The sequence below is a fragment of the Notamacropus eugenii genome, chromosome 1 (assembly GCF_028372415.1).
Source record: "Notamacropus eugenii isolate mMacEug1 chromosome 1, mMacEug1.pri_v2, whole genome shotgun sequence".
Taxonomy (NCBI): Eukaryota; Metazoa; Chordata; class Mammalia; order Diprotodontia; family Macropodidae; genus Notamacropus; species Notamacropus eugenii.
In genome coordinates, this window is record NC_092872.1 from 761,515,996 (window position 1) to 761,535,714 (window position 19,719).

The following is a 19,719-nucleotide window of genomic DNA, read 5'->3' on the forward strand; positions in this document are numbered from 1 at the left end:
GGAGGGGGAGGGGAAGGAGAGGGGTCTGTGCCGGGGGGAGGGGCACCCCCAGATCTCCCGGCCGGCCTCGGGGGGCCCCCAGCTCGCTGCCTCCAACCCGAGCCGCTTGTCAAAGGCCGCGGTGACCCCCCCCCGTTGGGGGGAGGGGGCGTGTTTTGTGGCAGCCCCGCCCTCTTTTAAATTCCCTCGTTAAAAACATTGGCTGAAAATACCGAAAACCGCGCAGCTTGGGCTTCACGCCCACCAGAGGCGGGCACCGTCCTGCCCCTTTACAGACGTGGAAACTGAGGCACGCAGAGTGGTCGGGACCTGCTCCGAGCGACTGTGGCTGGACTGGAACTCAGGTCTTTCCGACTCCAGGTCTGGCCACGGTGCTGGCAGGGAGATCTGGGGGTGCAGGAGCGGGGCAGTGAACCCCCAAAGGCACCCGGTGGAGGTCCCCTCCCCCTCCCCCCTGCCCCCTCTCCCCTCCTCCCGCACTCCTTCTCTCCTGCCCCCCTCTCCCGCGGGGGCAGACCCCTCTCTTTCCCCCCCTCCTCCCCGCCTCGTGCAAGCGCTTCCACGTGGTCTCCACGAGGCCCGGGGCTGGAAGGCTGGCCTATGACGTCATGAGAGCCGAGGGCGGGGCCGCATGTGGGGGCCCGGGGCCCAGCCTCCCCCCTGCAGGAGATGCTGCCGAGGTGGGTCTCCCCCAGGGCACGGCCCCCCTGCCCCATTCTCAGCCAGCCTAGTCCTAGCTCTCAGGCCCATAGCCCGCCGTGCTCCAGTGCCCAGCCTGCTGAGCTCCGAGGACCAAGGAGAAGCCCCGGGCCGGGGGCCTAAGGAGGGGGTGCTGGTGGGGACGTGCCAGGGGAGGGGGTGCTGGTGGGGACGTGCCAGGGGAGGGGGTGCTGGTGGGGACGTGCCAGGGGAGGGGGTGCTGCTGGAGACGTGGGGACACTGGCGAGGTGTCAGGGAAGACGCATTGCAGCAGAATTCAGGGGAGCTGGAGGCCTTGGCCAAAGGGCTGAGCCCCGCTTAGTGAGGAAGGGCCCGGAGCGCCAGGGAGCCCAGCGGTGTGCTGGTGATTGGAGACAGACCCGCCCTGGGCAGGCACATCTGTCCGTGCCCCGCCCATGGCACACCTCCTTGATGTCCCCCCTTCTCTAACACGGGGCACGTGCCTGGCTCTGTGCCTTTCCTCCCCCTGGGCACAGAAGTTAATGTCCAAGTAGCTTATTAAGCAAGCCAAAGAAGACGAGTTCTCTCCCGATGATTCCCGGTGGTATTTCTGAACCGGTCCAGACCTGATGGACCCTGGTCCTGAGTCTGGTGTTCTGTCGGTCTCCTGACTGGCTGAGTCCGCCTGCAGTCTGCCAGCCTTCTTATTGTCTGACTTATTCTCAGTGACGCATCAACCGATAACTTCTGTGGAAACTTAACTTTTCACCATCTCCCACTGTCCTCTACCCTCTACCCTCAGACACAAGTGCTGCAAGAAGTCTGGGGAGCAGTCACTTGGGCTGGTCCCCAACATCTACCGTGGGGGGTCCCAAGAATCATCAATCCTCTCCAAAACCTCCTCAACACCCTCTCTCCTGTTTGCTGGTTATAGCCCTTGGGAAGATTCACTGCCCTTCTGGGTCACCCCAGCGCTTAGGGCCTCGATGGGGAGGCAGGAAGCTCTTAATCCGTGCTCACAGCCTTGATTTGGCAAGGACAGAGAAGCCTCTCCAACCTCTGCGGCGTCTGTGAGACCTGAGCCCTGCCCATCTTGAAGCTGGCTGGACCTATGGGCCCTTCTCTGCAGACCCTCGGAGCCAGGGGTTTTCTGCTGGTTCTCCCTTGGACTGCCATCTCTGAGCTCCTTGATATCCTTCATTACAGCTCCTCAATGGTGCGTCTTGTAGGGGACACACAGAGATACTTTTCTCCCTTCCCCATTTTTCGTTCTAAAGACTCCAGGAAGAGAGTTGGGCCGATTCTTGTTGGGTGCTTTCATCTGGGGCCAGGCCCTTTTAATTAAAACAAATTCAGATCGTTCCCACCACTGTTTTCTTAGCCATCTGTTTACTTTGCAAGTGAAGTCAACAAGCATTTATTAGTTGCCTATTGTATATCAGGCATTGTGTTAAGCGCTGGAGATACATAAAGAAAAAAACCCCAGTCCTTGCTTTCTAGGAGCTCAGCCTAATGGGACAGATGTGCATAGAGCTACGTATGGACAAGAGGGAAGGGGAGAGAGGGAGAGAGATTACACTTGAGATGGGGAAGGCAGCGGCATTAGATTTCCATGTTAGCTTTCTCTCCTGTACGCCCAGTCTTCAGTGGGAACAGTGAGGAAAATGTCATCGGCTCCTCTTGGCAATGCTTTCCAGTTTATTTCTGGTAGCATTGTTTGGGCCCCTGCATTACCAGAAATGGATGCCACCATCTGCTTTGAAAGACTTCATTCTGTTACACTTTCGAGGTGTGTTGTGGGTCGTCTCCAAAGAATTCATGGACTCAGACCATCTCCAGCACAAAGGCATTGATTGAGAATTATGCTTCTCAGCAGCAGAGCAGCAGCTTAGCAGAGCGAGACAAGGGCTTTCGTAGAGCGAAAGACGCAATTCCATCCTTACGTACATTACTGAGTATATGAACATTAAAATATAGCAGGGGCTTGTTGATGTGGGAGGGCTCCTAGACTTGGTGCTGCTGTACGTGTGGCTACCCAGAATGCATCCAGAAAAGCCCACTCTGGGGATATTATAATTTAACATGATAATGACATTATAATAAACCTCTCTATATCATACGTTCACCTTTGGACAGTTCTTTGCTATGACTGTGCAGGCATCCACTTAGACTGTGATTCAGTGATCCTGCTCCCTGTCCTGTGGGTTCTGCTTTCTGATTGGCTGGCTGTCGTGGTCCTGTAGAAGACTAAATGGATGTGATTGACACACCTGCTGTTCTAACGAGGCATATGAGGAAGTTGAGATATTGGGTCTGGGGGCAATGGCTACTTAGGGGTGGTGGCTAGGATTCCATCAACTTGATCTCAGATGGCTGGCCCAGGAAGACAACAGACCTCTCCGTTGTTGTTATTGAGTCAACAAAGAGTGGCCTAATACCCTCCTGTAGGTCATCACCATCCTCTCTAGTGCTTTTCCCTCTTCTTTTGTCCCTTCCCAATGATTTCCCTACTGAGAGCCTCTTGGGCCATATTTTGTCACCCTTTCCTTCCTTCTTCTTCTGGAAGTCTCAGATCTTTCCCTCCCTTCCTCCCTTCTTCCTTCCTTCTTTCCTTTCTTCCTCCCTCCTTTTCTCCCTCCCTTTCTTTCTCCCTCTCTGCTTTCCTTCCTCTGTGTGTCCTTCCATTCTTCAGCTCTCCTTCTTGCCATTAGATACTTCCTTTTTCTCACTGAGGAGCTGATGGCCTCATTGTGTGCCACCATATCTTCTCTTGGAGGAGGAGCACAGACTGCCTTTTGCTTGGTGTTCGACATGCCCACAGGGTGAGTCCTGTCATGAGATTCTCAGTCCAGCATCACAGTGTGCTTGTGGCTGCTTCGACTCCTGCTTCCTTTTCTTTTGCCCAACAACCACGCTTAATTCCTTTTCCTCCTCTTATTAATGTCATGGCTAATTTCACCTCTTTATTTTCCTGTCAACTAATTTCACAGTTTTTTTTAAGACTTTTTTGAAAGTTCCATTCTAATCAATAGATCAATCAATCAATAAGCATTTAGTAAGCACCTGCTGTATGCCAGGCACTGTGCTACACACTCGGGATACAGAAAAAGGCAAAAAACAGTCCTTGCTCTGAAGGAGGCTCTGGATCCACAATCTTGGAGTACATTCACCCCTTATAAGCTCAGCTAAGTGACTCTGGGATGGTGGGGCAGATTTGACCTTCTGCCCAAGTATTCTCCACTTCTGGGCTGCAGACAGGGCTTCTACCTATCTAGGGCACCATTCTGAGCTGGCCAGGAGTGGAGGAGTGGCAGGGATCTCCCATCATTTGGTCTCCACAGGACCTCTTTGTGCCTAGTGCTCCTGCCTGCTGCTTCCTAGGGAAGACCAGTACTCAGCCTGGAGCAATGGTCTGCCAGAGACACTGAATTAGCTAAGTGAGTCCCATCGTGAGCACCTTTGCTCAGAAGAGGACTGGCCCACTTGGAACAGGATTAAAGATTCCGCATGTGATAGAAGGGCCTGGGAGAGAGTGTAGGCACTTTGGAGCTGGTTCTGATTGACCGACCACCTGCTGGGCCCTCACCTCCTGGGGCAAACGTGCTCCACATAGACAGGCCTGGTACTTTCATTCAGGGGGAGGTTAGTCTGAAGGCTTTGACACCTGCCTGCCTCCCTCTGAGAGCCCAAGACTCATCTTTGGGGCTTGATCCAGTCCAGTCTAGTGGTGGCTGAGGTGAAGGCTCATCTGGCCACAAGGCTGAATTTGGACATGAACTTGGTAGTTCCTACATGCTCTGGAGGAACCAAGATGAGTCAGAACCCATTCTCTCAAGAGACCAAGAGGTCAACTAGAAAGGGGACCCTGAAGGTGTTGGAGAGAAATGTATGGATGTTTTTTCTTGCTGTAGTTTTGAGGTAAATATCCCTTTGTAAGAGTTAATTGATGGAATGATACTAGGGAGTTAGTGGATAACAGTGAGGGGAACACACTTGGTGTGGGCTGGAGCAAAGAGCATTTGAGAAGACCTTGCCAAACCCCTTGGGATTCTTCTAGAAGCCTGAGGGAGAGACACAGAACCAGACCCTTGCTCTGGGACAGGGAGGCCAGAGCACACATTCTAAATCTGCTTAGAGAATGGGAGAGGAAATGAAAATCTATCCTGCTTTTGAAAACTAGCCATCTTTTGGTTACAGTTTATAGCATTCCCAAGCAAAAGACAAAATTCTTCCCTCTTGTAAAACACAGGTGCAACTTTCAGGTGACAGACAGAACAATAGTCATCTAACTTTTGGTCCCTCCTAGAGAATAATTTTCTCAAAACTAATTGGTCCCTTTTTAATCACTCTAAGAATCCTTTCAGCCTCATCCAAGAGGAAGGTTAACTTGAATTAATCAGAGATTCCTCCTTCCTTAGTTGGATCATTGCCACAATCTGATTTTGTGGAGATTAGTCAGTCTGTTCCACTTTATCCTTGTCTACTAGCTGCCCTAATCATTCTGTCATCAGAGAGAACTGGGCTCTTCCCTCAACTTTGACTCCACTTTAAGAACAGATGCTTAAGAGGGTTTCAGACTAGGACACTGATTTCCTCTCAGGTAATTCTGGAAAGGACTCTAGACTAAAGGACTCTCCTAACGTTATTCTATAATAGAGGGACTCTCATCCTGAGTGAGACTTGATCAGCAGATAGGGAGGAAGCAATCCTGGGTGACATGAGTCAGCTCCTGATGAGTCCTCCAGTTGTTGGCCACGTGGGCTCTCTTGGGAACGAGTTTGGGGCTCTCACAGCCTGAAGACTCTTCAGGAAAGGACATTGTCTCTAGGGACGCTGCCTGGTAAGCTGCTCACCTTGTTTATCTTAGGTGCTTATTATCTTGTAACTGAGACACCAATGCTCTGGAGACTGAGATTGGAGGTCTTGGCCCCCACCAAGAACCATCCCTAGTCTATGGGAATTTCCAGGGGAGTTGTCTCCAACAGGAGCCGCTTGCTACACTTGGTATATGGGAATGAGCTCTGGCTTCAGACTTCATTATGTTATCCTGAACAAGTGACTTCAGGCTTTTAGGCATTGTTTTCTCTGTCTGTACAATGGAGACCATCCTCTCCCTACTGGCAGTCCTGCCATGGCCCTCTATAAAAGCCCATTGTAATTAATGCTATGGCACATATCCTGTCATTAATGAAATGTGAAGGGGAACAGGATGGGGTGGTGGTGATCTGAAGTCCCAGCCTCTGAGGTCTATTGTTCTGGCTCTTTCTAGAGACTTTGCTTGTGGTGAGGACCATGGAAAGGCCTTTCTGCGCCTCTCATCTTTCCAAATTCCGCATCACAGATTGGCCGGAGCCAAAGTCAATGGATTTTCTGGAGGTAGGGATAGACAATCCCAGAAAGATGCTCCTTTAGGAAATGGGATTGGTGTAGACCTGCCTCTTGGGCTGCTAGAGGTGCAGAGGCTGGAGAGAGTTTGTTTGGGAAGCAGAACTTTCCCATCTCTAGCCCCTCCTTACAGAGGGACCTTTGCCATGATCTCAGAATCAGGCTCTGCCTCCAATCTCTTCCCTCCCCAATCCAGCCTGCCTACAGGTACTGATCTGATCAGGTCCCTTTCCTCCTCACAAAGTCCAGTGGCTCCTATTGCTTTGAAAGCCCTCCATGGTACATGGCAGCCAAGGGTGAGTTAGTGTTTGTTTTTGTTTCACAAGTGGCCCTGAGTGAGGGACCAGGCACACAGCTTCTCAGATGCAGGTAACCCTCCTCAGAGACTTCCAGGCTGGCAACACATGCCTGAGCCTGGTTCTGTTCTTCACTCACATCATTCATAGCCTTTGATGTTTGAAACTCGTATGGGATAACAGAGTGAACCCAAGATTGAATAAAAGCTACCACCAATAACGTGGCTTGCGAGAAAAAGTTGAAATCAGGGAACTTCCCTTGACTTGCTGGGAGTCCCTGGGCAAGTCTCTGTGCTTCCTGAGACCGCTTTATGCCTAGAAAGGGAAGAGAGTCACTGAGAAAACATGGGCACTCCTTGGGTCTGATGGGCACCTTCAGGACTCTGAAACTACCCATTTTCTCCATGTATTGATGATTGTTCTTTGACAATAAAATTTGAAAGATCCACTTGGGAAAATCCCCCTTTCTCAGACATGCACAAACATGCCTTGGTGGCTCTGTTCTCAGCCATTCCAGCATATGAACCCTGGGAATCCCAAATCATGTTCCTAGGGTCATGTAACATGAGGTTTTGGGGTGGTGGTAGTGGCAGAGAAACTATCTGTATTTACTTTTAACATTCATTTAAATTTTTTTTCAGCTTCAAATACTCTCCTACTCATCATCCATACCTCAAGAAGGCATGCAATATGATATCCATTATATGGGTGTGTAGGAGTGTTCAGGGAGGACTAGCACCTCTGCTGTGAGGGCTGCCAAACCATTTTCAGGGATGCTTTTCCACCTTTGGTGTCTTCCTGTAATGCCACTATGGATATGTGTGCATATTTCCAGGGTAAATTCACAAAATATTAACTCTCTTCCTCAAAGATGAAACCAAGATATTTATTCAGATACCATAAAGCCAATTCCATCATGGTAACAACGAAGTTTGTACACATTACCAATAAAGGGAGCACTGCCGTTCTCAAGCCTTCCCTCCATTAGGCCTCCCCACAAACAAGCTCCCTTAGACAACATCACTCCCTCTCTCACTCACTCTAGGCGCTCTGCCTCACTCTCTCTCAGTTCTATCTCACTCCCTTCTGATGCTCTATCCTTTGGCAAGCTCCTCCCACAAGCTCCTCACACCTTTGGCTCCATGTGACTCAGGCTGTGGGCTGGGCCAAAGCTCAAAGCAGGTCACATGGGCCTATTAATGGGCAGGAAAGATCTTCAGAGTCCCTTACCATTATACCACCTGTCACCCAATTCTCACCAGTGGCTCTAAGGAGCTGTAGTGGCCGCACCCTAGGAAACTGTTTTGGCAGATGAGCAAAATTAGGTTGAGGGTAAGTAATGGGCCTCAAACCTATTGAGGAGTCAGGGAGATGTCTACCCCAAGCATGTGAAGACTTCCCCCAGAATAGGTGAATGAGAGCATTTTTTTCTCATGGCCATGAAGGTGGCTGAAGCAGGCACTATGGAGCACCTAGAGCTTGGTCTGCCCCTGGAGTATGATGACTCTGGAAGACAGAGTGAGGCTGATGACATCATGGAGCTCTGCCTCACTTAAATACAATTTATGCATGAATCGAAAGATCCCACCCAAATCATTTTACCATTTTTACCTACCTCAAAGTCCTGTGGCCACAGGGGTCATAACCAACAAAATGACAAATACAGAATAAAAGGCAGTTATATCAATTTTAAACAGATCACTCGTAGCTCTTAAAAATGCACTTTCAACAATCCCTCTTTTGTCCCAGATAAAACCATTATCCTGGCTCATCTAATCTAAATTTAAGATTCACAATACAGCAAGTCAGTTGTTTGTTCAGCAAAACAGGCAGCTAAGTCCAAACATGGTTGTAGAGGTTATGAAACAAAGATATGGGGTGAAAATTGTGCAAAAATGAAAGAATCTTAAGGAGGAGCTTTGTAAAATTTTCCCTTTTGCTTCTTAGTATCACACAGAGAGAGAGATAGACACAGACAGTAAGACAGAGATAGAGAAATGGGAGATAGAGAGAGAGGAGAGACAGATGCAGAGACAGAAGAGAGGAAAGAGGGGAGAAATGAGGAAAGGAGAGAGGGTGAGAGAAGACAGAGAAAGGAGAGAGATACACACAAATAGACACAGAAAGACAGAGACAGAAACAGGAGAGAGAGAGAAAGAGAGAGAGAGAGAGAGAGAGAGAGAGAGAGAGAGAGAGAGAGAGAGAGAGAGAGAGAGAGAGAGAGAGAAACAGAGAGAGAACAGAGAGAAGAGGAGAAGGTGAAAGGACTGGGAGAGGAGGAGAGAGAGGGGAGAAGGGACAGAGAAAGGAGAGAGAAAGAACAAGAGGGAGAGAGAGGAAGGGAGGAAGACAGAGGAGGGGAGGGAGAGAGAGAGCGAGCTCAAAGAGGAATCTATATATCTATATATACACAGAATATTAAGGTTCTTTGTAGTTCTTTCATGAAAAAAGAAAGGAAGGCTATGGTTGTCACAGTTTCAAAACTGTCCCATCAAATTCAAGCCTGAAGTCACAGCCTGATCTATCATAGGTTGGTTGGTCTTCATTTTTGAAGAGGACCAGTGACATCATGGGTGATGTCTTGACTTGCACATGAATTGAATTGAAGTGAGGCAGAGCTGCACAAAGTCCTCAGCCTCTCACTGTCCTCTGGAGTCAAAGTCCAGTGGCAGGACAAATGTCAGGATGACTGGCGATGGCCAGGATGCTGTGGATGACCTTGGTGCTTCCAAGTCTGACCAAGCTCTAAGCAACACCACAGTGCCTGCTTCAGTCACCTTAATGGCCATTGGAACAAATTGTTCCACCCATTCCGTCAAGACTAGTCTTCACATGCTTGAGGTAGCGACTCCTTCCCCCCATCCCACTCACTGATGGATCTGAAACTGTTTTACTTGGGCATGGCTACAAGAAGTTACAGCTTCTTTGGAGTCATAGGCAAGAATTGGTGCAGGTGGACACCAAAGGTGGATGAGCAGCATTGACAAAGGCTCAAAAAACCAGAGGTGCTAGTACTCCCAGAACACTCCATACACCTTTTATATCATAGGTATAACAGGACAAAACTTCCTTAGTGCTGTTTGATTTCAGGTGAAAAGTCTTAGAAAACTGTTGGAGCAGTTAATAATGCAACAAAATTTCACATTATTCACAGGATAGCATAGCCAAACTTAGGACAAATCTGATGGGAAGCTTTCCTGTTCAGAAAGGAAATAGCTCAGTAGGGAAATTAAGTCAAGAGACTTTTGTGATTACCTTCATAAATCTATTTTCTCAACCTTCCCAATCATCTATACATATTGCAGATCACACCCTCTTTGAGCAGCTCAAGACATTTCCTTTAAATGGTGGAGTACTGGATTAACAATCCTTCAGCAGTTTTACCTAAATTCAAAACTCAGAGCAAATAAAATTGCAGTCCCAAGAGCTTCCATCTCATGCATTAAGTTTTTCTAGATACAATATTGGAGAGGGTGCAGTTGTGTTTCTTGTTGCAAAGAATATTTCATTTAGAAATGAATAATAAGAAGTTGTCCTCCATACATAAGTACTTATAAGTCCTTTCTAAAGAAGAAAAAAACATTCATTCATCTATTTTTTAAACATCCTTATGTAAAATTATTTTAAAATTAAGAAGATTAATCTCATTTTTGGGTTTTACACAGTATGCAAATGTGTGATAGTTCACTCAAAATCCAGCAGGACACCAGTTTCCGTTTGCTTGGACTCCTCGAGGTGTTACACATCAGCCCCTAAACCAAAAAGAAAAAATCTCTTAAACTGGGGTCTATTGACGCTAATTTGGTGTGAAAATGTTACTCCAGTAATACTATTCCAACTGTAATTTCATCCCGTTTTCATAAATTCTTTATCAGCAACTAAGTAATTCATAATATGTCACTTCTACCCTACAGGCAAACGTGTAAGCATCCTCCAGTTTGCTGAGTGTCTGTGAGGGAGGAGGTGATCTTAGCTCCTTCATGAACCGATTTACTGAGTTAGAATTTACAAGGCTCTCATTAGTTATGTAGATTCTTGTAGCTCGTTCTTCTATAGAGCTAATAAGATTTTGTGATTTTGTCAAAGCTGAAGGTTTGAAGGACCTGGGAAATCACCAAAGAGCTCTATGGATAGTGAGAATTGACAAGGTCTTTTGTACTTTTCCTCAAACTAAATAATTATCATTATTATTCATTTTAAAACAATATATACCCAATGAAATACTAAAGATTTTTTTCTAACTATAAGGACAAAAGTTCCCAATAAGTAATAACTCAAATTTCACAGCATTCAGATTTTAAAAGGAGCTAATTTTCTTTTAAAATATTTTATTTTTCCAATTATATGTAAAAAGAATTTCGGACATTCTTTTGTTTTAAGATTTTGAGTTCTAAAACTTCTTCCTCCTCGCCCTTCCCCCTCCCTGATATGGCATGCAATTTGATATAGGTCCTATAATACAATCATGCAAAACATATTTCCAAATTAGTCATGTTGTAAAAGAAAACAAACAAACCCACAAAAAATGAAGTGGAACATAGTCTGCTTCCGTCTGCGTCCAGACTCTCTGCAGACCTTTCTCTGGAGGCGGACAGCGCTTGTCATCATGAGTTCATGGCAAGTGTCTTGGATCATTGCACTGCTGAGGATAACTAAGTCATTTGCGGCTGATCATTGTACAATATTTCTGTTACTACGTGCTGTGTTTGCCTGGTTCTGCTCACTTTGCTTTGCATCAGTTTGCGTAAGTCTTCCCTGCTCATCATTTCTTACGGCACAATAGTGTTCCATCAAAATCATGTGCCACAAAGTGTTCAAGCATTCTCCATTTGAGGAGAAAGAGAGAGAGAGAGAGAGAGAGAGAGAGAGAGAGAGAGAGAGAGAGAGAGAAAGACAGACAGAGAGACAGAGACAGAGAGACAGAGACAGAGAGACAGAGAGACAGAGACAGAGACAGAGACAGAAACAGACAGAGACAGAGAGAGACAGAGAGAGACAGAGACAGAGACAGAAACAGAGACAGAGACAGAGTAAGAGAAACAGAGACAGAGACAGAAACAGAGACAGAGACAGAGTAAGAGAGACAGAGAGAGAGACACAGAGAGAGAGACAGAGACAGAGAGAGACAGAGAGAGACAGAGAGAGAGACAGAAACAGAGACAGAGAGAGACGGGTGGGGAGAGCTGCTATAAACAATTTTGTACATGTAAGTCCTTTTCCCATTTTTATGATGTCTTTGGGATATAGACCGATTGTGGTATTGCTGGATCAAAGGGTTTGCCTAGATTTACAGTCATCTGGGCACAGTTTCAAATTGCTCTCCAGAATGGTTGATCAGTTCACACTAACTTATACACCAACAGTTCATTAGTGTCTCAATTTCCCCACATACCCATAGATTTATCATTTTTTCTTTACTGTCATATTAACCAGTCTGATAGTGGTACCTCACTTTAAGGTGGTACCTCAAAGTTGCATTAATTTACATTTTTCTTATCCATAATTGTTTAGAGCATTTTTCCATATGACCAAAGATAACTATGGTTTCTTCATGTGAAAACTGCCCGCTCATATCCTTTGACAGTTTATCATTTGGGGAATGACATATTCTTATAAATTTGACTCAGTTCTCTATATACTTGAGAAATGAGGACTTCTCCAGTGACACTTGCTGTAAAAATTTTCCTCAGCTCTCTGCTTTCCTTCTAATCTTGACTACATTGGCTTTGTTTGTGCCAAACCTTTAAAATTAAAATTATCCACTTTACATCTCATAATGCCATATCTTGTTTGGTCATAAATATTTCCCTTATCCATAGATCTGATGGTAAACTATTCCATGCCCCCCTAACTTGCTTATGGTATCATCCTTTTTATCTAAATTAGGTGCACATTTTGACCTTATCTTGGCATATGGTGTGAGACGCTGGTCAGTGCCTGGGTTCTGACAAACTGTTTTCCTGTTTTCTCAGCAGTTTTTGTCAAATAGTGAGTTTCTTGTGAGCTGAAGTCTTTGGGTTTATCAAGCACTGGATTACTGTGGTCAATTCCTACTATGTCTTGTGTGTCCAGTCTGTTCCACTGAAGCACCACTCCGTCTCTTAGCCAGCTTTGCTGATTCTAGTTTGAGATTCTGGTATGGCCAGGCCACCTTCCTTTACAGGTTTTTCATTCATTGTTTTCATTAATTCCTTGCTCTTCTTGACCTTTTTTTCTTCCAGATGAATTTTGCTATTATTTTTTCTAGCTTTATGAAGTGATTTTTTGGTAGTGTAATGATGGCAACGAGTAAGTTTATCCATGTAGCATAATTGTCATTTTTGTTATGTTGGTATACCCATCAATAATTATTAATAGTAATAATTTTCTCATTGTTCAGATCTGACTTCATTTGTGTGAAAAGTATTTTGTAATTGTGTTTATATACTTCCTGGGTTTGTCTGGGATATCTGGAGGGTGCGATAGATCTCTAAACCCAACTGAGTATGTATCTTATTCCCACTTTGTGGCAATACCAGTGAGAGTAAGGATCAAGCCCTGCACCCACGTCCCCCATTTTTCTCTGCTTTAAAACTCTTTCATGCTTCTTTCATGTGAGATAACTTACCCTCTTCTGCCTCTCCTGTTTCCGTTCTCCCAGTTCATTCCTCTTTCTTACCCCCTAATTTTAGTTTTCTGCTCTCATCTGTCATAGTCAACGCACACCCATGCCCTCTGTCTAGGCACACTTCAAACTTCCCTAATAATGAAAAAAAAATTAGGGAGGTCATTGGCGACTTGTTCGATTTCTTTTTCTGAAATGGGGTTAGTTATTTTATTTCCTCTTCTGTTAATGTGGGCAGTTTATATTTTTGTAAAATTCATCCATTTCACTAAGATTACCAAATTTATTGGCATACAGTTGGGCAAAACAGCTCCTAATTATTTTAATTTCCCCTTCATTGGTGGTGAATTCACTCTTTTCATTTTTGATGTGGTTTTCTTCCTTTTTAAATCAAATTAGCCAAAGGTTTCTCTATTTTTTCCCATAAAACCAGCTCTTAGTTTTATTAGTTTATTTTTTTGTAGCTTAGTGTATTTTAATAGCACATTTAGAGGAACAGCACAGAAGACAGCCAACATTAAAAGCAGGCACTGGCACGTAGGACAGCTCAGTTACTGCGTGATAAAAATGCCACAAACGCCGTCAATAAGAAATCAACTTTTAGAAACAGTCCAGATCCGGTCGAGTCAGTGAAGCCATCTCTGACCCCGTGGACGCTTGGTGTCCTCGAGTGCACATTCAGCGAAGCGGCTCTGTCCGCAGGCACGTGCGAACCACTGTTTGGAGGGGCTCCACGTGACCCCGATGGACCCCGCCCCCTGCTCCTGCGGAGCACCAATGGCAGCGCCGGTCTGCGGAGACGCCCCAGACGCTGGAAGGGAAGTTGACGAATCAGAAGCTCAGCTGACGTGGGCGGTCCCGGACAGGCGCAGAACCCGGGCTGTGGAGCCTCCGGCAGAGGGCGCACCTCCTGGGCGCAGGTCCCTGACACCTTCTCCCTGTGCTCCCGCCTCTGTTTGAGAGCTCTTCTTCAGTTTTATTCATCAGAATTTCTAACTGGGGACTTGTAATTTGTTCTTCTCTTATCCTTATCTCCTTTTAATCCATTTTATTAGTGCTACCTTTGAGAGATTAGGCTTCCCCTAAGACCCGCTGTGTCCCTTGAGTTTGGGTGGGTGGTCTCATGGTGGTCATTCTCTTGGTGGTCTTCTCATGATGGTCATTCTCATGGTGGTCATTCTCATGGTGGTCATTCTCTTGGTGGACATTCTCTTGGTGGTCATTCTCATGGTGGACATTCTCTTGGTGGTCATTGTCATGGTGGACATTCTCTTGGTGGTCATCCTCACGGTGGCCATTTTCATGGTGGTTTCATGGTGGTCATTCTGTTGGTGGACATTCTCTTGATGGTCATTCTCATGGTGGACATTCTCTTGATGGTCATTGTCATGGTGGACATTCTCTTGGTGGCCATTCTCGTGGTGGTCATTCTCTTGGTGGTCTCATGGTGGACATTCTCATGGTGATCGTTCTCATGGTGGACATTCTCATGGTGGTCATCCTCACGGTGGCCATTTTCATGGTGGTCATTCTCTTGGTTGTTTCTATGATTTGGTGTTTGGTCCCCTCCTTCCAGGGGGTTGGATTCTATAGTTTCCAATTAATTTTTGGTCTATCTTTCCATGGCCCTTTATCCAATGTAATTTTTATTGCATCATGATCTGAAAAGGATACCTTTGATATCGCTGCCTTTCTGCACTGGATTGTGAGGTTTTATACCCTAATACATGGCCAGCTTTTGTGTATGTGCCATGCACCGCTGAATCAAAAGGTAGATGCCTTTCTATGCCCATTCAATTTTCTCCACAGGTCTACCATACCTAACTTTTCTAAAATTCTATTCACCTCCATAATGTCTATCTTGTTTATTTTGTGGTTAGATTTATCTAGTTCTGACAGGGGGAGGTTGAGGTCCTCCACTATACAGTTCTGTTGTTTATTTCTTCCTGTAACTCCCTTAACTTCTCCTTTAAGAATTTAGATGCTACATCACTTAGTGCATATATGTTTAATAATGATATTACTTCATTGTTTATGGTACCTTTTAGCAGGACGTAGTGTCCTTTCTTATCTCTTTTAATTAGATCTATTTTTGCTTTTGCTTTGTATAAGATCAGGATGGCTGCCCCCAATTTTTTTACTTCAGCTGAAGCATAACATGTTCTACTCAAGCCTTTTACCTTTACTCTGTGAGTATCCCTCTGCTTCATATGTGTTTCTTGTTAACAACATATTGCAGGATACTGATTTTTAATCCAGTCTGCTATCTGCTTCTATGTTATGGGAGCTTTAGGGGCAGCTAAGTGGTGCAGTGGATAGAGCACCAGTGCAGGAGTCAGGAGGACCTGAGTTCAAATCTCACCTCAGACACTTGATACTCACTAACTGTGTGACCTTGGGCAAATCACTTAAGCCCAATTGCCTCATCCTGGGTCATTTCTAGTCATCTTGAGGAATATCTGGTCACTGGATTCAGATGGCTCTGAAGGAGAAGTGAGGCTGATGACCTGCACAGCCCTCCCTCACTCAAAACAAAGTCAAGTGCAAGTCATGTCATTATTTCTCTGATGGCATGGTCTTCTTCGGCAACGAAGGACGAACACACACACGCACACTATGGGAGTGTTAGAGACGCACTTGACACTAATTAGGTATCAAGAAAAATTTATTGCAGCAGAGTTCAGAGGAATTGAACACTTTGGCCAAGGTGGGCCCCCACCCTCTTTTAAGGAGGAGGGAGCACTGAATCCATAAAGGAGATGAGCTATATACAGTTAATTCAAAACAAATCCTCCCATCAGGAGGCAGATTGGTCCCTTCCCCTTTAGGTCACCACCTTCTTTACACACCCATTACATGGCCCCTTAATATGTTTCCCCCCTTTCTCTAATATATGAAATGAGACTAATTTTGTGCTTTTTCTCTCTCCTGGACAGAGAAGTTAATGTGCAAGTAGCTTATTAAGCAAGCCAAAGGAAAAAGTTTTCTCCCAGTTATTCCTGGTCATATTTCTGAACCAGTTCAGGCCAGATGGGCCTCTGTCCTGATTATGTGGTCTTCTGAAGGGCCACAGTCTGTCTCCTGATTGGTTGAGCCCACCTGAAATCTGCTAACCTTCTTGTTACCTGACTTATTCTGAATGACTTCATCAACCAATAAGAACTTCTGTGGAAACTTAACTCTTTGCTGTCTCTCACAGACGAGTTCATCCCATTCATATTCACAGTTATAATCACTGTCTATGTCTTCCTCTCCATCCCATTCATATTCACAGTTATAATTACTGTCTATGTCTTCCTCTCCATCCCATTCATATTCACAGTTATAATTACTATCTATGTCTTTCTCTCTATCCTATTCCCCCCTCCCCATTTATACTTTTCACTCTCCTTCTCTCTTACCCTCCTTACTAGAGTTTTGCTTTTGACCACCACCTCCCTCAATCTGCCTTCCTTTCTATCTACTCCCTCCCTTTTCTTACCCCTTTTCCCTCCTACTTCCTATAGAATAAGTTAGGTTTCTATATCTGAGTATATTATTCTCTCTTTGAGCCAAATCTGATGAGAGTAAGGTTCAAAGGCTGATCTCCCTCCCTTCTTTCCCTCCACTGTAATAACTCTTCGTGCCTCTTTATATGATGTAATTTATCCTTTCCTGCCTCCTCCTTTCCTCTTCTCCCATTACACTCCCCTTTCAGCACTCAATTGGTGGATTCTTTTGATGGCTATTTTGCCCTCTGGTTCTAGGACTTGAGGGAAGTTTTCCTTGATGATTTCTTGAAAGATACTGTCCAGGCTCTTTTTTTGTTTTGATCATGGCTTTCAGGTACACCAATAATTCTTAAATTCTCTCTCTTGGATCTATTTTCCAGTTCAGTTGTTTTTCCAATGAAGTATTTTACTTTTATTTTTCTATTATTTCATTTTTTTGATTTTCTTTAACTGATTCTTGATGTCTCATAGAGTTGTTAGCTTCCACTTTCCCAATTCTAATTTTTAAGAAATTGTTTTCTTCAATTAGCTTTTGTACCTCCTTTTCCATTTGGCCAATTCTACTTTTGAAGGAGTTGTTTTCTACAGTCAATTTTGTCCTTTTTCCAAGATATTGACTTTCTCTTGCATACCTCTCATTTCTTTCCCCAATTTTTCTTCTACCTCTCTTATTTGACTTTTAAAATCCTTCTTGAGCTCTTCTAGGAAGGCCTTTGGGGCTTGAGAATAGATTGATAACTTAGTTTCTTCTTTGCCTTTGATTTCTTTTTTTCCCTTCTTGCTAAAGCTAACATTTCTAGTAGCATATTGAATAATAGTGGTGATAATGGGCATCATTGTTTCACCTCCAATCTTACTTGAAATGCATTTAGCTTTTCTCCATTACATATAAGGAAGGCTCCAATTATTCCTGTGCTTGCCAATGTTTTCAATAGGAAAGGGTGTTGTATTTTGTCAAAAGCTTTTTCTGCTTCTGTCGAGATAATCATACGGTTTCTGTTAGTTTTGTGGTTGATATGAACAATTATGCTGATAGTTTTCCTAATGTTGGACCTGTCCTGCATTCCTAGTATAAATCCTATCTGATCAAAGTGCATTATTCTCGTGATAAGTTGCTCTAATCTTTTTGCTAATATTTAAAATTTTTGTATCTATATTCATTAGGGAAATTGGTCTATAATTTTCTTTCTCTGTTTTGGCTTTTCCCATTTTAGGTTCAGAACCATATTTGTATCACAAAAAGAATTTGGTAGGACTTCTTCGCCAATTTTCCCAGATAGTCTATATAGTATTGAAATTAACTGTTATTTAAATGTTTGATAGAATTCGCTTGTAAATCCACCTAGCCCTGGAGAATTTTTCCTAGGGAGTTTATTGATGGCTTGTTAAATTTCTTTTTCTAAGATGGGGTCATTTAAGTATTTTACTTCCTCTTCTGTTAATCTGGGCAATTTGTATATTTTTAAATAGTCACTAAGATTGTCAAATTTATGGGCATACAGTTGGGCAAAGTAATTTTTCATTATTGTTTTAATTTCCTCTTCCTTGGAGGTGAGTTCACCCTTTTCATTTTTGATACTGATAAATTTGGTTTTCTTCTTTCTTTTTAATATCAAATTGACCAAAGATTTATCAATTTTATTGTTTTTTCATAAAACCAGCTCTTAGTTTTATGTATTAGTTAGATATTTTTCTTAATTTCAATTTTATTAATCTCTCCTTTGGTTTTCAGTATTTCTAATTTGGTATTTTATTGAAAATTTTCAATTTCTTTTTCTAATTTTTTTTTTGATTCATGAATCTCCTTTAATCTCCATTAATCTCCTCTTTCTCTATTTTATTCATGTAAACATTCAGAGATATACAACTTCCCCTAAGAACTGCTTTCACTGCATCCCATAACTTTTGGTAGGTTGTCTCATTATTGTCATTTTCTTGAATGGAGTTATTGATTGTGTCTACGATTTGTTGTTTGATCCACTCATTCTTTAGGATTAGATTATTTCGTTTGCAATTAATTTTTTATCTATCTTTACATGGCCCTTTATTATGTATAATTTTTATTGCATCATGCTTTGAAAAGGATGCATCGCCTATCTCTGCCTTTCTGCACTGGATTGTGAGGTTTTTATGCCCTAGTATATGGTCAGTTTTTGTATATGTGCCATGTACCACTGAGAAAAGGATATGTCCTTTCCTATCCCCATTCACTTTTCTCCAGAGGTCTATCATATCTACCTTTTCAGAATTCTATTCACCTCCTCAACTTCTTTCTTGTTTATTTTGAGATTAGATTTATCACATTCAGAGAGAGGGAGGTTGAGGTCCCCCCACTAGTATAGTTCTGCTGCCTATTTTTTCCTGTAACTCCCTTTACTTCTCCTCTAAGAATGTGGATTGGATGGATGAATGCAGTTGGATGCATTTCTGAATTATCTTATGTGGGAAAAAATTACTTCACTCATCTCCCAGTTTTTGTGTTCTCCGCTGGTTTCTACAGTGATTGGTAGAAAGTGGTTATAATCCGATTATTCGTATAGTTACAGTAGCACCCGCAGTTATCATGCTGTGAGTAATGATTTCCTCTGATTTAACAAAACCCAATATAGATCAAAACTTAAAATTGCTCACTTTTATATTTTGCTGCTTGATTTCAGTTACTTTTCTACATCAACAAGAATATAGAAAATTGGTAAAACAAAGGTTAGAGATGGTGCAAAATCTCAAAAATAACTTTAACTTTCTGAGGAGGAAACAAGCATTTTTCCAGGGTTCTCCTTTCTTAGTCATCAAAATCTCCCTAGTCTCCTCTTTGAGATCCAAAACTTCCTTCCACTTTTATGCCATGTTTTGCTATGTCCTAGGGTCTTTGTGGGCCTCTGCTGGCCATCTGAAGAATGGACAAAGATGACGAGCCCAAAGTTCTAAAGGTGTAGGTTCTGGAGTCTAGAACCTTTGAGATTCACAGAGGCTCCTATGGGTCCTCCTGCATCAGTGCAAACGCATCTCTAACTTGCTAATTTCTTCCCCCTTTGTCTTATGGACTTGGATTCAAGTTCAATAAGCTGCCAATTCTGATTCACTCCTGCCTCCTCAATCCCTCCTTTCTCTGTTTCCCAATCACATCCCAACCTACCGACAAAGGAATGAATTGCTTTGTGACTAAAAGTCCTCGAATAATTGCTTTCTGATTAAAAAAATTAAAAAATGATTTACTTTCCAAGCTAGAGAAGAGTGAATAGCCACACTTGATGGTTCTGAAGCACTATATATATTTCCAAAT

The 19,719-nt window shown here is 43.8% G+C and overlaps 1 protein-coding gene across 8 annotated transcripts in view; it reads left to right on the forward strand.

The window, feature by feature from the left end:
• The window catches only part of LOC140532789 (protein FAM228B-like), a 33,417-nt gene that overhangs the window by 345 nt on the left and 13,353 nt on the right, over positions 1–19,719 (forward strand). For 2 of the 8 annotated variants that reach the window (XM_072651716.1, XM_072652139.1), the window contains exons 2-3: positions 5,317–5,500; positions 5,930–6,036. The exons of 1 other annotated variant lie outside the window; for it this stretch is intronic. In XM_072651716.1, coding sequence (XP_072507817.1) covers positions 5,953–6,036 — 84 coding nt within the window. In that variant the 5' untranslated portion in view covers positions 5,317–5,500; positions 5,930–5,952. Of the gene's footprint in view, positions 1–11; positions 361–546; positions 681–1,594; positions 1,877–5,316; positions 5,501–5,929; positions 6,037–19,719 lie in introns of those variants that run through there. 5 more of the 8 variants (XM_072651978.1, XM_072651893.1, XM_072651801.1 and 2 more) reach the window with 5 other exon arrangements.